Source organism: Vanacampus margaritifer, chromosome 7 (genome assembly GCF_051991255.1).
Source record: "Vanacampus margaritifer isolate UIUO_Vmar chromosome 7, RoL_Vmar_1.0, whole genome shotgun sequence".
NCBI classification, from domain to species: Eukaryota; Metazoa; Chordata; class Actinopteri; order Syngnathiformes; family Syngnathidae; genus Vanacampus; species Vanacampus margaritifer.
The window spans coordinates 3,433,925-3,451,602 of NC_135438.1; the positions used below are offsets into that span (position 1 = coordinate 3,433,925).

At 40.7% G+C, this 17,678-nt stretch overlaps 1 protein-coding gene across 1 annotated transcript in view; it reads left to right on the forward strand.

Annotated features, from left to right (window-relative positions):
• The window catches only part of LOC144055288 (melatonin receptor type 1A-A), a 47,266-nt gene extending 36,587 nt beyond the window's left edge, over window positions 1-10,679 (forward strand). The window contains exon 2 of the mRNA XM_077571139.1: window positions 7,584-10,679. Within this exon, the coding sequence (XP_077427265.1) occupies window positions 7,584-8,461 (878 nt within the window). The 3' untranslated portion in view covers window positions 8,462-10,679. The remainder of the gene's footprint in view (window positions 1-7,583) is intronic.
• Window positions 10,680-17,678: the final 6,999 nt, after the last annotated feature.

Here is a 17,678-nt window from a genome sequence, read left to right on the forward strand (position 1 = left end):
CTTCCTTCAAAACAACCTGACAAAAAAAATACCTTACCCCAAACATTGCTGCTACCCTTTCAGAATCTCAAGACGCTCTCGAAAAAACCAGTCCTGACATTCTCATTATATACGTGTCATTTTTAAAAATCATTAACATATAAAATCCCTGACGCATTATTGAAATGTATTCATATAGCAGAGCTGTATTTTCTCCTCCTCACATTAGAATGCATTAAAAAACAAACAACAAAAAACAACCTTTGCAGTCAATTCTGCCAAAAGGAAACGATGAAGCTGGTGACTTTTTTTGTGTATTTCTAATCTGTCGATTTATTGTTATTATTACAATTTATTATTATTATTATTGTTGCTGTTATTATTATTATTATTATTATTGTTGTTGTTGTTGTTGTTGTTATTATTATTATTATTGGCAGTAGAAGTAGTAGTAAGTAGCTAAGCCTGACTTTGGGATCCAAAATGGTTTCCGGTTCTCTGGGAAAATAACGGGACTAGAAATACTCCAAAACCATCATGAAACCTGCGTAATAAAAGTGTAGAAATAGGTTAAGTGAGGATAAAATAAGAAAATGTTTACTTACAATAAACTTTGATGACATAAAGCCCGTATCCCACTGAGGGACGAACAGGATTTATTCAATGTCTTAACGTTTCCTAAACGTTCTCTAAACCGTTTTCATTGTTCTCTAAATGGTCTTAATGATTTCTCTTGTCGCAAGGAAATTCTTCTTCCTGTGCTGTTGACTAAACACTGCCACTGACTATGCAAGGAAATATGGTATTTTAAAAATATAAATAATAAATGCCTGCCCTCTAATAAACGATGCCTGCTTTTCACAGTTGCAAAAACAAACAAGTATTTATTTTTTTTTACTTATATTTTGGGCTTTCCTGCAATAGCTTAAATTTCAAAAATGCTCTTAGACATTAGGAAAATAAATGCCTGCCCCGAATAAATGGACGTTTCCTTCTTCTGAATTTGTGTGTTCTTGGTTACTATAATCCAGAATAATTATGGACGGCTGCTTCATATCAAACTTATCAATAAACTCTTGTTTCAAAATGCAACAATATGCATTCCAAGCAACACCACAGACGAAGCCGTCCGTCCAAACCAGAAATGAGCAGCCAAAGGTTGAAATTGGGCGCGAGCGGCACAATCGCAGCGAGTCACGGCGGCGGAAAAACAGCACGACTCCCAGCGTAACGATGTTATGATGCGGCGCAGTCCAGCGGAAGGAGACAGCTCAGCGGCGTTCGAAACAACATCCCCGCAGAGACGCGCCAAGGTGGCCGTCTCGTACGCTTTCTCAACACGCCAAAGTCAGCCAAGTGTGAACTTTCTCCTCGGCTTTACAGCCAAGCCACCGGCTCGGCGCGGGAATGAAAGTGGGCAGGGATGAAGCCGAGATTGGCTTGCGCTTAGTTCGTCGCTAATGTCCAATTAGGCTCTTGGCTGGCGTTTGTCTCCTTGGGGGAGGTCATAATGAGACCGGGGCCACAGAGCAGCTGACCAAGGTAAATAAAACACCGCACACGGATGGAGTAAATAGCTCTCACATTCCAGAGGCGTGAGCGTTCCAACAATACCCACCGTGTCCTTGGGAAGTTCCAAAACTGGGATTTGGGACATTAGTTGGGTTTTCATCCACCCATATTTATTTGAATATTTTATTTTATTTTATTATTTATTGATTTTTTTTCTTCTTTTTTGTATGTTCGTGCGTGCGAGTGTGTGTGTATTCATTAGTTCACCTAAAACCTATTTAAAAAAATCCCATACCGTTTACCTAAACCGAACATTTCCAGCCAGAGTCGTGAGGCCGTCAGGGGACCCGAGGAAGGACCAAAGAAAACAATGGAAAGTGAAATCCAGCACCTACTGTATTTATTCGAATATTTAAGTCATGCGAAAATAAAACTAAATGGAAACGCTAGAAACTCGAAAAAATGGCCCTAAAATTTGCAAAAAAAGTTTTTACGCTTAGAAGGGGTGGATTTTGAAGAGCAACTATTGAAAAAAAGGAAAATGCGAATTTTGGCGATGGAAACGGGTTTTGCGAATAACCGGATACACGGCGCACGTTTTGTCGGACGATAAAGTCAGGTATGTTTGGGGGGGGACGAAACTGAAATATTTTCGGAATTAATTAAAGAAGCGAATAGTAATGCTATTTTATTTCTTCCTTCTTCTTTTTTTTAAAGTTACGGGTGGATCACATCTTTTTGGTGTATAGCGCCACCTACAGCGGCGGAGTCCCCTCTCAATATTCGCAAAAGAAGAACAGATGGAAACGGGCATAAATCGCACGTCTATTTTGCACATTTTCAGTGAATTTGCTTAAAAACTTGAAACAATTGGATGGAAACCCGACTATTGGGAAGTTGTGGAACATGGATTCGCCGGGTTTTGGGGGCATTGTTTAGTTTGAAAGAACTTTTAAAAGGAAGGTCTACAGTCATAAAACTACAGTTTTTCAAGTCATAAAACTACAGTTTTTCAAGATTATGTCCCTAGAAAGTCCCCAGACTGGCATATTAGACATCAGGAAGTCACTGAACATGGTTTTGACAGGTTTTGGGAGATGATTCTGTTTTTCAGCTATTAAATGAAGCTTGTGGAAATATACTCTCAAGATTTAGAAAGTTTTACTCTGACATTTTGCAGGGTGAGCTTTCCAACAACATCAACTGTGTCCTTTTGTCATTGGGGTGTGCCTGAGCTGGGATTTGAGGGATCAGCAAATAGCCAAACACAGATTTGACAGCTTTCTGGGGATCTTTCCTTAAAAAAAAATTTTTAAAAAAAATAAACTACAACTACATTTTACATTATTTGTGGTGTGAGGTTTATATCGATACCAATTATGTCATTCTATGATGTAAGGAAGTACCTGAACTCGGTGAACTGGGCTCTTGGGGACCAGATAGTTTAGGTTTTGGGATTGTTTCATGTCTTTTGAAATATTGAATAGTAGACGGTTGTATAGTTTTATATAGTAACACATTTTACCAGGACATTTTTTTTTTAGCATGACCTGTCACTGGATGGCATTTTCAACTGGAAGCAACCCCCTTCGCTCCCGACTGTTTTACTGGATTTTTTCAGATTTTGCAAGGCCCACAAAATATTGTGTTCTATTGCTATAAAAACATGGATCCTACCAAAAGAAATATTAGAGTCTCTTGTTTCATCAGAAAAAAAGTGTATATTTCTATCTGTTTCCGTTTTGCAGAAAATAGCTTATCTGTTTGGAACTGTGGATAAATGAGCTTTTTTTCAACATGGCCCTGGTTGATCGCTTTTGCTCCGCTGCCACCTGCTTTTTGTAATAACTACCATTTCTTCAACCGTTCTCTGCAGTTGAGAGGCTGCATCAAAGCCTTCTACATGCCCGAGCATTAAAGAAAACATGAATAAATCTTTGAGACACTTAAAACATTTGAAATAGAACGTATTTATACGTTTTTGGGAGCAAATTGGTTAATGTTCCTTTTTCTTTTGTAAAGCTCTTAAATGGCATATCGATATCAAGTAAAACCAAGTTTTACCAGGATATTTTGCAGTTCTTCTAGTCTCTATTCTAAACCCAAATTTGTGGTTTTGGGGATTGGATGAGTACTCAAGAGTTGTGTACTCTACTGGTAATAATGTGGCATTACTCATCTGTAGCGACGTTTTTGTGCACGTCTTGGACGTCTTGGGCAGCCGCCATTAACCAGCAAAGGTCAGGGAGCGGCGGAGTGTCCTACGAGTGCCTCCGAATTTTGGATCTCCATCAAAGCTTTCCAATGCTTGTCGTTAGCTACAACGTTGGGTTGCAAAATTCCATAACTTGTTGGAAACCTTCAATGGCGTTAGCAGGAATTGACAACCTTGAAGGCTGTCTCCTAAAACGCAACTTAGCTCTCATCTTAAATTCCCTCGGAAATTTTTTGGCAACCTTAGGGAAATCTCCTGCAAACTTTTTAACCCCTTTGCAACCTTAGCTACATGAATGAGATGAGAAGTGAAGTCGCTGATGTTTCTCATTGGTGCGGATATTTGTGGGAGACGGTCGAGCCATGTCGGAGGACCGTCGGCTCATCTGGCGGGAATGCCCTGCAAGTGACAGCAGCCTTTGTATGACTCAGCAAATCCAAGGGAGAAAACAAAAAAAAAAATCTTTTGAAAGGCCACCGCATCGCTGCCCATAGTTGTTTCACATTTTGCTTGACTGAACCCCCACCCCCAAAAAAAATCAAATTTAGATGTTTTACATGTGCGTGATCATGTGAATGAACAGACTGATGATGTCATTATTTGTAGAGTGATTAGACACACTGACGTTTACGATTTTTTTTTTTCCTCCTCTCTCAATATTGCAATTGAGATTTTAATATGCAATCATTTTTTTCAAAAATTCATCTGTATAAAAACAAGCAGATAAAAGTTTTGGTCTTATTAGGCCGTCAATGAAAAGGAACGACGGATGAGATGACGATGAGAAAAGCGATCGGAAGCAAATGACCGTCCGATCCATCAGCTAAAAGCGCTAGCCGTAGCCTCGTACCCTTGCCCAAGGTCAAGGCTGCTGCCCAACTGCAACAATCTAGTGTAGCGCTTCGACGCCAGCACTGCCTAGGAGAAGACCAGTCGTGAAGCAGATAGAGATCTCAGCTATTAGCGTGTCACCACAGATTAGCCGCAGGCTTGCTGATAGACGGATGGACAGTCGGTGTAAGTCGCTTCCAGCGCTGATGCCGTCGCTGTCAAAGCGTCAGCAGCTGCACCGAAACGTTCTTCTGCACGTGACCAAAAGCCAGATTGCTTTATGAGTGTGCGTGAATGGCTGGACTAATGTTAACATGCATTTATGTGAATGGACAGACTTGCTAGCAATGAGGGTTTATATGAGTGGATGTACACTGATGTGATGTTTCACCTTGTGTATGTGAGTCCAGACCGAAGTTATTATAGTTATTGGAAGCTAAAAAAACAAAACAACTACAACTAAAATTGGGGGAAAAAATAGTTTCATTACCGATTTTTTTTTTTTAATTAATAATTCTAAATGTTTAAGAGTCCAAAAGACGTATTTATACGTTTTTGTTTGTTTTTATGCTAAAGCATACAGAAGGCTTTGACGCAGCCTCTCAACTGCAGAGAACGGTTAAAGAAATGGTAGTTATTACAAAAAAAACGGCCAGCAGGTGGCAGCAGAGTTTAAGAGATCAACCAGGGCCATGCTGCAAACAAGCCCATTTCCCCACAGTTCTAAGCAGATTTGTGAAAAATTATGAATGTTAGCTAATATTCTAATGCTAATTGCTGCAAAACAAACGGAAACAGATAGAAATATACTTTTTTCCTGATAAAAGAAGAGACTCTAATCTTTCTTTTGGTAGGTTCCATGTTTTTTTTTTAGCAATAGAACACAATATTCTGTGGGCCTTGCGAAATCTGTCAAAATCCAGTCAAACAGCCGGGGCTTGTGTCAGTGAAAATGGCTGGGCGTGAATGGGTTAAAAGAAGAAAAGAAAACTTCGCTATAGTGAAAATGTCCTTCGTACAATAGTTCGTACTTCATTACACAATACATAGACAAACACTCCATACATTAATCATAAAACTACAATTCATTTTAAAAACTTAACTAAAATGAAGCACTACCGAAAAAATGAAAACAAACAAACTTGCTTATAGGGGGCAGTCAATCCCCAATTTATTTATTTATTTATTTATTTTACAATGTGTTATATGTGACCTCACGAGTGTAAACATGACATTCTGATTAATATTACATTTGTGGAATATGAGCTACGCAGTAAAATCCAGCCATTTTTATCCATCTCAGGCGGCGGCCATTTTGCCACTTGCTGTCGACTGAAGATGACATCACTGTTGCTTCAGTCGAGAGCATGTGGCAAAATGGCCGCCCCAGGAGATTCAGATTCTGCTTCTTAACTCATATTCCACAAATGTAATATTAATCAGAATGTTTAAGACTAGTGAGGTCACATATAACATATTATTGTCAAGAAATGTTTTAAGGTTGATTTCCACTTTAAAACTAGCTGAATTAAAAAACAAAACTAAATACCAGATACTCAGGTGCCGTTCAGGTATGACTGACAACTCCACGTGTAGGAGAGGGGACAGTTCCGGTTTGTCACTTCTGATACGACGCAGAAATGAAATTGCCTGCACGCATCGCAAGCGATAGCGCCGATACATACGCTTGCAATCTGACACCAGAAGAGGTCTTATCATCTGTGACGGCGACCTGTCACAAAGCAGAACCCTGGAAGCCAGCTTTGTCATGAGGCCTGGCCAGGGATATTTAGTGTTTTTTTACGGCAACAGGCCTAATTGTCTGGACCGTTTGCAACAAAGAAGGCTTTGTGGTGACCCGATTAGCGCCGGTCGCTATCACGTTAGCACATCATGCACAAATAGGAGCTCTGTTCCTCAATTGTTCTTTGAAACTGCTGAATGAATCTCAAAAGGGGAATTCAACCCAAAAAAACATATCTTTTACATGTTGAAACATTAAAAAACTAATGATTGTCCTAACCGTGAATTCGGTATTCTGGTTAATATTATGTTAGTGAAAAATGAGTTAAGCAGCAAAATCCTGCCGTTTTGATCAATATCAGAAGGCGGCCATTTTGCCACTTACTGTTGCGTGAAAATGACATCACAGTTGCTCAAGTCTCAGGTAACAACCAATCACAGCTCAGCTTCAGAAAATAAATAATTGACGTTATCTCCTGAGATGCATTAAAACAGCTGGATTTGTCTTCATAACTCGTATTCACAAATGTGAAATTAGTCAGAATGTCATGTTTAGACTAACGAGGTCACATACAACATATTATTGTCAAGAAATGTTTAAGGTTGACTTCCGCTTTAAGAAAAATGGATGCGGGCTAAATACTGGAAGTACCAAAATGACGAAAGGAATATGTACCGGCTCGTTTGCAGCATGGCCCTGGTTGATCTCTTATACTCTGCTGCCACCTGCTGGCCGTTTTTTTGTAATAACTACCATTTCTTTAACCGTTCTCTGCAGTTGAGAGGCTGCGTCAAAGCCTTATGCATGCTGAAGCATTCTATTTTATTTTATTTTTTTACAAAAACGTAAGAACATTTTATGACTCTTAACCCATTTTAGCAAGACTTGAAAAACATAAAAAATGAAAGAAACAAAGATTTGTTAGTGAAATTACTAAAAGACCTTACTGTGAAACTGGCCTGGATTGAAAAACATTTAACTTTTGTTGGTAGTTTGCATAACATCAAAATGCTGCTCCACCATGTTTTCTTTGAACTCTGGACTCCACTAAGTGACCGTCGTCTGTAGACCTCCAAGGAGCTAGCGTTAAGCCTTTACGACTGGAGTCAAATATTCTAGTCTCTTAGTTCTGGTCAGAACCCGAGCTGCAGCGTATTTGGTGCTCTTTTGACAATAATCAAGTCTCCTGGAGATAAAACTGGAGACAAGACTACATAAAAAGAAAGATGTGTCTCTTTTGCAGGCTGTCCGTACAAACAGGGTTGACTTTTTTTTTCTTTTTTTTTCTTGTATGGGCTACAGGCAACATCTTCGTGGTGAGCCTGGCGGTGGCCGACCTGGTGGTAGCCATCTACCCGTACCCGCTGGTGCTGGCCTCCATCTTCCACAACGGCTGGAACCTGGGCTACGCGCACTGCCAGGTCAGCGGCTTCCTGACGGGCGTCAGCGTCATCGGCTCCATCTTCAACATCACCGGCATCGCCCTCAACCGCTACTGCTACATCTGCCACAGCCTCAAGTACGACAAGCTGTACAGCGACAAGAACTCGCTGTGCTACGTGCTGCTCATCTGGGCCCTGACGGTGGTGGCCATCGTGCCCAACCTGTTCGTGGGCTCGCTGCGCTACGACCCGCGCGTCTACTCGTGCACCTTCGAGCAGTCGGCCAGCTCGGCGTACACCATCGCCGTGGTCTTCTTCCATTTCATCCTGCCCATCATGATCGTCACCTATTGCTACCTGCGCATTTGGATCCTGGTGATCCAGGTGCGGCGGCGGGTCAAACCCGACAACCGGCCCAAGCTGACGCCTCACGACGTGCGCAACTTCGTCACCATGTTCGTGGTCTTCGTGCTCTTCGCCGTGTGCTGGGCGCCCCTCAACCTCATCGGCTTGGCGGTGGCCATCCGGCCCGAGGTGGCGCTGCCGCTGGTGCCCGAGTGGCTGTTTGTGGCCAGCTACTTCATGGCCTACTTCAACAGCTGCCTTAACGCCATCGTGTACGGCGTGCTCAACCAGAACTTCCGCCGCGAGTACAAGCGCATCGTGGTGTCGCTTTGCACCGCCAGACTCTTCTTCCAGGACAGCTCCAACGACCAGGCCGGCGGTGGCGACAGGATCAAGAGCAAGCCCTCGCCGCTCATTACGAACAATAACCGCGTCAAGGTGGACTCGGTATGAAAAGAAAAAAAATGGACATGGGAAAGAAAAAAACAACCAAATATGAAATAATGGAAAAGCCTCAAGTGACTGCGACACGGTGCTAATCTGACCTCCACAATCAGGGGTGCATATTATTATCTTATTCTTATCTGACACTTTGCTTTGGAGCTGGACAACCGCTGGACCTGATCTTCTGGTGTTCCACGTGGAACTCCGAGTGGTCTGCAAGCAAAACCTGGGGTCTGGAAGCAAATCCTAGAAGTCGGCTAGTAACTTCTGGTGGTCCGCTTTGGAGTTGGATGATGGCTGGTAGTCCACTAGGAACTCCTGGTAATGGAGAAGCTCCTGGTAGACCACTAGCAACTAGAAAGTCTTGGTAGTTTGCAGCATCTATTGGTTTGCCAGTAGTCTGCTAGCAACAGTTGGTGGCCTGCTAACAACTTCTAGACGTCTGCTAGAAACTTCTGGTGGTCTGCTATGGAGCTGAATGAGGGCTGGTAGTCCACTAGAAACTCCTGGTAATGTAGAAGCTTCTGGTAGCCTGCTAGCAACTTCTAGTTGTTGACTGGAAACTCCTGGTAGTCTGCCACACGCTCGCTCCTATTGATCTGCTAGCAGCTTCTAGAAGTCCACTTGTAACTTCTGGTGGTCTGCTAACAGCTTCTAGTTGTCTTTTAGAAACCTCTGGCGTTGTGCCAACTCCTGAGGATCCTGAACAACTCCTGGGGTCTGGGAGCAACTCTTAAAAGGCAGCTAGTAACTCCTGGTGGTCCGCTTTGGAGCTGGATATTGGCTGGTAAACCACTATAAACTCCTGGTCATGTAGAAGCTCCTGGTGGTCTGCGAACAACTTCTATAAACTCTTGGTAGTCCACTAGCAGCTCCTATTGGTCTGCTTGTAGTCTGCTAGCAACAGTTGGTGGCCTGCTAACAACTTCTAGAAATCTACTAGCAACTCCTGCTGGTCTGCTTGGGAGCTGTATGATGGCTGGTAGTCCACTTACTATAAACTCCTGGTCATGTAGAAGCTCCTGGTGGTCTGCAAACAACTTCTAGAAAACTCTTGGTAGTCCACTAGTAGCATCTATTGATTTGCTAGTAGTCTGCTAGCAACTTCTGGAAGTCCACAAGTAACGTCTGATGGTCTCTCTAGTTGTCTGTTAGAAACTTCTGGTGTTGTGGCAACTCCTGAGGATCCCGAACAAATCCTGGTGTCCGGAAGCAACTCCTAGAAGGTCAGCTAGCAACTCCTGGTGGTCCACATTGGAGCTGGATGATGGCTGGTAGTCCACTATAAATTCCTGGTAAGGTAGAAACTCCTGGTGATCCACTAGCAGCTCCTATTGGTCTGCTAGCAACAAATGGTGCCCTGATAGTAACTTCAACTCTAGAAAGTTTTGGTGTTGTAACAACTCCTGGTGGTCGCCAAAGATCAAATACTAGAAGTCTCTAGAAGCTTCTAGTAGACCACTAGCATCTCTTAGCCGCCCACTAGAAACTCCCAGTGGTGGATTGGCAAGCAACTCCTAGAGGTCTGTTAGTAGTGTGCGTCTGGTGATTTCTCCGGTGATCACTAGTATCTTCTAGTTGTCTACTAGGAAATCTGGTGTTGACGCAGCTCCTGGTGGTCCACTAGCAACTCTTAGCATTGCAAAAATGAGTCCTCTCAGTGGCCTACCTGCAACTACTAGAGGTCAGCTAGTACTTGAACGTCTGGCACTGTAACAACTCCAGATGGTCCACTATCAAGCCCAAGTGGTCCACCAGCAGTTTCTAGAAGTTCGCTAGCAGATCACGACCGACTTCTGACAGTCCGCTTCTGGTGGTAAAACCGAGTTAATGTCTTCTTGTGATCTTCTTAACGGGCACTTTTTGCTTTGTAGCCGTAGTCCAGTCAACATATGTCCAAGCTTTTGTTTACACTGATGGTATCATCATATTTATTTTCTATGTAGCTATATTAGTAAAACAAATATATATAAATATATATATATATATATCAGGTTCCACCCAAGCCACGCCAAGACAAAATATTGAATAATAAGCTCATTTGTGACAGTGTAACACTTAATGAAGTGCTGTCTTACTTATTCTTATTATATCCTGCAATACGACCCCCCCTTCATGATGTGGAATATATATTTTAGTAACCAGGCCATCCTGTGATCTCATTATACTGTATGCATGGATATCAGGAATTGTTCATAATATGCAAAATAAAACGAGATACATTTCACGGCGCTGTGTCACTCTTTGTTGTGCGGCTTCACTCGAAGGCAGTTTCGTGCTCATGTCCTAAAATGTGCCACGTTACAATTTCATGCGCACATTAGCGGATGCGGAAAATGACAATTCCATGCACGGATCCCATGTGCTCAATAAGAAGACACCAAACGTAGACAATTCCACGCAGAGATCCAGGAATGTGGGGATCCTCCCCAAAAACACTCGGCAGTCATTTTCGGCTTCTTTTCTGATGTCCTTCCACATTTAGATCGAAAACGGCGACAGAAGACGAGCCCATTTCCTTCTACTTGAACATGTGCTTGGTAGCTTCACAAATCGATAATATTGGTCTGTCCTCACTTAGCCGGTTATTTTTACACAATATGAACACATTTAAAACGGTGAAAATAGTTTGAGAACAAATAAACGCTCCACTGTCTCAGAAATGAAAACTCCGCCTATTTAAGGGTTCTGCAAAAACAAGCCATGTAGCCTATATTGAAAGTCTAGATGTTTTTTTTTTTTAAATAATAATAATATTTTTTATTTGACATAACGAGTAAAAAAAAAAAAATTTTTAACAAGTAAAAAATAAATAAAAATTAACAAGAGGCATTTTGTTGAATCAGTTATATTTCTTGAATAAAAATATACAAGTTTGACTTACTAAATTTATTATTATTTTAAAACTTATTTGAGGCAAGTTGTAAAACGTCTGACATAAACAAATTTAAAGCATCATAAATCATGCTGTTTCAAATGTTCTCCAATTTAGATACTGTAAATTTATAGGATCGTATGCTGAGAAACGTTTCTTGGGAGGAGCAATATGGCGGCCTCGCGACTTCAAAAGGTCTTGGCCTGTGGCTATCCAGTCAAATTTTCTGATCAGTGCTAAACTGAAAGTACTTCCTGTTTTTGTTCTTCTCCTTTCAATTTTACAATGTCAAAATAGTGTGCTGCCATCTAGTGTCGGACAATGTCATTACATGGAACAAATGCATTGCTCCAAAACGGATTTATAATATTGGAAATGACTTCCATTTTCATTTTCTTGAATTAAAAAAAAATTGTTAAGGGAGCTCGTTTTACCGACATCCCCAAATGTGGTCAAATGCAATTAAGCCTTTTGTGTCAGATTTCACAATGTGCTCTGTTATCCGATTTGACGGCAAAATTAAAATAAAAAAAAAGTCAAAACTCCTGGTCGTCTCTGGTCACTCTTAGTAGTCCGCTAGCAACTTTCAGAGGCATCTCAGTCCTGTAAAATGTTGTGTGTGTTGCACTGCTTAGTGTGACATCACGCAAGCACGCACGCACGCACGCACGTATGCACGCAGCCTCACTCCGGGCTCATGTTGTGTTATGTAACGCAAGCTTGGGCCATCATCCTCAAAGCAAAAAAAAAAAAAAAAAAAACAGAGCATAGGACTCCCTTCCCCCATCACTAGCTCTTTAATCCCGGGAAGTGTGTGTGTGTGTGCGTGTGTGTGTGTGTACAGTAATCTGTTGTTGCAAAGTCTTTTATAGGCCAACATGTTAGCAAATGGAAGTCCGGTGTTACAATAAAAACAACCACAATCAATTGATGACATTGGGAGTCATACTATGCATTAAAAACAACATTCATCATATAGAATAGCTAGCTAGCTAGTTATTTAGCTAGCTTTGCTCGCTAGGTAGCTAGCTAGCTACCCATCCATTCAACTTTATTTATAGTGCACTTTACAAAAAAAACACAGCTGTAACAAAGTACTTTACATAAAACTGAGCCAGGGTTGTAATAGTTTTTACATTTTTCATTATATATGTTAACCACAATTCCCAAACGACTGTTTGACCTTTCTTCTGAACGTTCATGCAGTAATACAAAAATTAATATGTTAAAATTGAAGTTGACAAAAAATGAAAAATGAAATTTTGGTTTTCTAAAGGTAAAACATTTTTTCTCTAAAAAAGAAGCATTTCGGGCTTCATAAAAGGTGTTCACAGAGTTTTAACTCGTAAACCGTTTTTTGTTCCCAATTTCTTTGCGACATGACATCATGTGCATGATGTCATTCAAAATGGCTGCCGAGCTGAGCTGAAGTGTGAATGTAAATAAAGCAGTTAATTCGCCCATTAGCAAGTAACACGTAAACAAAAGCAACCATACAAACGTGTCCCAAATGTCCTCTCACTTCACTTCACTTTAATCCATCCGACATGACGTCATCACTTCACGGCAAAAGCAACACAATCAGGATTGTTACCGGATTAGTTTCATCTCCAGCGTCAAGTACCACAACCACTTTTACTGTGTGTGCGCGCGTGTGTGTTACGCGTTCTCCGGCTATTACCACCAAAGTGTCTGACTCACGTTTTCACTTGGCGTTCAAGTAGCCCTCCGTCGCCCCCCCTTGTCCTCTTTCCGCATTACGTGAGCGCGCGCGTGAGCTCGTGAACGTTCGCCATGAGAAAGAAATGACGGCGGGGGCGTTGGCCCACACGGAAAATGATGACACCGCCCCCGTGGACTAATGAAGTGAGGGCTTCGTGACACTTTGACTCACTCTCATGATTGCCTTTGGTTTCGTTCTGTTGGGTTTTGTGTCAAAAAAGTAGGGGGGGGGGGGTTAGCTAGCAAGCAGATCTTAAAAACGTTTTTTTTTTTTTTTAAGGAGGGGTGATAATTCTTCTGCTGACTCGAATCAAATTCAAATAATTCAAAATCTCATGAGACCAATGTGAAAAAAATAATGTGCAAAACCTCAATGTTTCATCGTGAACTATTATCAATAAAGTTTTCGCCGTTTTTTTTTCTTCTCTCCTGGGGGTTAAACAAGCAAGAGTGACTTTGAAGCAGCTTGCGTATTTGGCAACCGAGTCGTTTCCGCACACGTTCACAGCAGCGCACCGACTAGCGTCCATATGGACTTCATCAAATGTGCTGTGCTGGGACATATGTCTCCTCCACACGTCCTCCGTGTGTACACACATGCAAAAATTAATAATTTAAAAAAAAAAAAAAAAAAAAAAGCCATCCGTCCAACCATTTTCTGAAGCGCTCATCCTCAATGAAGTTCAAGCTCATGTCACGGAATTGCAGCCCTGCACGATAACGGTAAATATCACAATGTCAAATTAAGGGTGAAAATAGTTGTTTTCTGGATTTGGTCATGTGACGTTCACAAGCTGAATCCTGAGGCACTGTGATGTCGACAGCAAGTGACAAAATGGCCGCCTCCCGAGATGGATAAAAACGGTAGATTTTGCTGCTTAAAGAGATACTTGACTCCGTTTTCAGCAGTAAAAAGTTAATATTTTGTCCAGAATGAATTTGGTAACTTCCTTATTTTTCATGTACAATTCATACCTTTTAAAAATGATTTTTTCACTTGCTGTCGACTGAACATGACATCACCTGTGATGAGGAAGTAGGTAACGACCAATCACAGCTCACCCAAAATATTAACTTTTTACTGCTAAAAATGGCTCAAAAAGTCAAATTTTTCTTTTTGATTATTATTATTTTTTTATCATTAAAAATAATTATAATAATAAAATAATAATAATAATAATAAAAACCTAACTCTCCAAATATGGAAAATATTTTTTGATAATATTTTGACTTGGGGGGGGGGGGGGATCTCACAATATGTCTCGCTTTTCGTTTTTAAAATGACAACATTATTCTTGTACACATTTTCCCTTCAACATTTTCCGCAACGCCACGACTTCTTGATTGCAATAATCGTGCGCGCGGAAACGAAGCGACGTCTCCTCCTCATTGTGCGACTGAAGGAAGTCGTCAAAAATGAACCTCATTTCCAGTCTTTGGCATTATGAAAAGGTGAGACGATGACATGTCGTTGATTTGAACTTCAGCGCGATTGATGGCGGCCTGCCGACGTGAACGAAAACAAGGCGACGTGACGCTTGCAAACAAAGCTTGTCAGTCAGCAGGCGGCCGCGCTCCACTCGTTAATCTCATGCATATTTAACAAGGGGATATTAAAAAAAAAAACAAAAAAAAAAAACGTGCCGGCTCTATTTTTAGCACGCAGCCTGGCGCTGTTGGTGCGTTGCACGTGAGGCTGCACAATGTCAACACAACAACAAATGTCACACGCAAAACAAGGTGATGCGGGGGAACGCCGGGATGCCGTTTTTTAGTCTTTGACGCACAAACGCAACATGAAAAGACACACGTGGCCAGCTAGCGATACCAATGTTTAGCTAAAAGAAAGAAAAAAAATATGCTTGAAAGCAGATGTTTACTACTTTGGATGCTATTTATTTATGAGAAGGATTTTGTACATTAATACTTTTGGTACTATTAAAGTGAAAGTCAACCTTAAACATTTCTTGACTATAATATATGTGACCTCACTAGTCTAAACATGACATTCTGATTAATATGACATTTGTGGAATTATGAGTTATGAAGCAAAATCCAGCTGTTTTTATCCATCTCAGGATCGGCCATTTTGCCACTTGCTGTCGACTGAAGATGACATCACGGCTGCTCAGGCAACGACCAATCACAGCTCACCTGTTTTCCGAAGCTCAAAGTAGGCTAATGCATTAAGCTAACATTTTGCACTTTCTTCTATTCAGTCAAATTTTAGTAGGACTTCATACAAAAGTTACTTTTTAGCAGACATTATTTGTACTTAAGATACTATTGGGTCATCAAATTTGGAAGGTTTTAGTAAGATATTGTACAAAAGGTAATGGTGTGCATTCAGCTAACATTTTAGCATTTAGCTAACACCTATTGCATTAACACAATATCAAGCAGAATACTATATTTATACTATTGGGCTGCATAGAACATATTTAAAAAAAACTATTTTGGGTTAACTTCCCCTTTAAGTAGACACATTTAGAAGCGTTTAGTCTGATCTTGTACAAAAAGTAGGCTGATGCATTAAGCTAGCATTTTGTACTTTCTTCTATTCAGTCAAATTTAGTAGGATTTCATACAAAAGTTACTTATTAGCAGACATTATTTGTACTTTGGATACTATTGGGTCATCAAATTTGAAAGGTTTTAGTAAAATTTTGTACAAAAAATAATGTAATGCAATTAGCTAACATTTTATACTTTCAATGCTATTAGGAAGTCAACCTTTGAAGCATTTAGTAGAAATCTAATTTATAAAGCAGACTTTTTAGACTTTTGATACCGGAAGGGTTTTAATCAGATTTTTGTATTTTACTGTGAAGATATTCTGTATTTTGGTTACAATTACTAAACACATTTTAGTAGAAATTTGCATGAAAATCAAGGTACAGAATTCAGCTTGCATTTTGTACTTTTTCAACTATTTAATTGCAGTATTTGCTGTTTTTGTTTCCTCATTCCTTTCCAATCAGCCTGCTCGGGGAAATCAAGCAAGTGCTGATTCAGTGATTAGTAAACTGTTTGTGTGTGTGTGTGTGTGTGTGTGTGTGTGTGTGTGTGTGTGTGTGCACAAGAGTATAAGCTGGGCCTGTCAATCATCTCGCCATCGACGCCCTGCAGAAACGCGAGCCGAGGACAGCGCGATAAGATATATATATATATATATATATATATATATATAAATATAAAAAATATCCCGAGGGAAACGTGCGGCTGCCGGCTGCTGAGATTCCGACAAAATATTCCTGCCGAGAAGACACGGGGCCGATTGATTGTTGGAGAAGCGCGGTCGAGCCTACAAATTTTCGTCACTCACTCGGTCAGTCAGTGGAGACGCAAGAGCCATCGCAAGACATTAGCCAGGACGCCTTCAATGTCTCCGTCCTCGGAGACGAGTACAACGCTGATGTGTGTCTGTCAGCGGGACTTTTGAAGAGCATGGAAAAGACACACACACACACACACACACACACTCAAGGGCACAAGTAGAGTGATGTCACAGTTTCATCATGATTTAATGCTGCAATCAACTTTCTTGTGCCGCTCCTTCGCGTGTGTCCGCTTTGGCCACCAGGAGGCAGTATAGTATAAAACTGCAGTCATGCAGACACAAACAAAGAAGAGAAATATTTTTTAAAAATTGAGGGTTTTGTACCAAGGAGGTGTTTTACCCAACAGGTATTTTCTATTTTTGTCCCAAAAACGTTTTGATATTGTGGGAAAAAAATGACTTTGGACAACAGATGTTTTGTACTTTGAGTATGATTTTTGTCGAAAAAAACTTCAACCAGATGAAGATGAAGAGCAGCTGCGAGAGAAAATGCAAATAAAAAGCAAAGATGTGAAAATCCTCCCTGTTGGCTGGCACGGCCGACACGTTGGCACGGCGGGAAGCGGCAGGCGCTCGTCATTACCTCTGCCAAGGAGATTTTTCGTTTCAGCGTGGGATTCTTGTTTTGTTCTTCTTCCAGAGTGAAATCCGTCTCTTCTTTTTTTTATTTTCGAACCTGCATTATTTATTTATTTATTTGGGATTGGAAGATGCTCTTTCTTAGCCACATTTCATTAAAAAAAAATAATAAAAAAGGTTTGACAATATTGCAAATCTGCCTAGCAACAGTTGACTTAACTGGAACCCAACCCTTTCTTAAAACCTTCATTTCAAACTCTTAACCACGGTTTGAAACCCTAATTTGTAACGTTAACACCGATTGAAAACCTTAACTTAGACTTGATATCCAGTTTTAAAAACCCAAATTCAAAATTCAATTTAAAAAAAAAACATCCCTGGCTGTAGGTTGAAATCCGTAAGCTCATTTGGAACATTAATCTTGGGATTGTCTTAACCCAGTCTTGAAACCCGATAATGAAACCCTAATCCTAATATAAAACCTTAATTTGTGACAACAACCTGGAGTTGAAACCCGAACCAAAACATGAAATTCAGTTTTAAAACCCTGAACCTAACCTAACCATATCTTGATCGATACCCTTCTTTAAAATACCTAACCTTGGCTAGAAGCCCAAATTTGAAACCCATAACCATATTTCAAACCAATTTTGCAACCATAACAGCGGTTTGAAACCCTAACCCAGACTTCAAACTCAGTTTTAAAACCC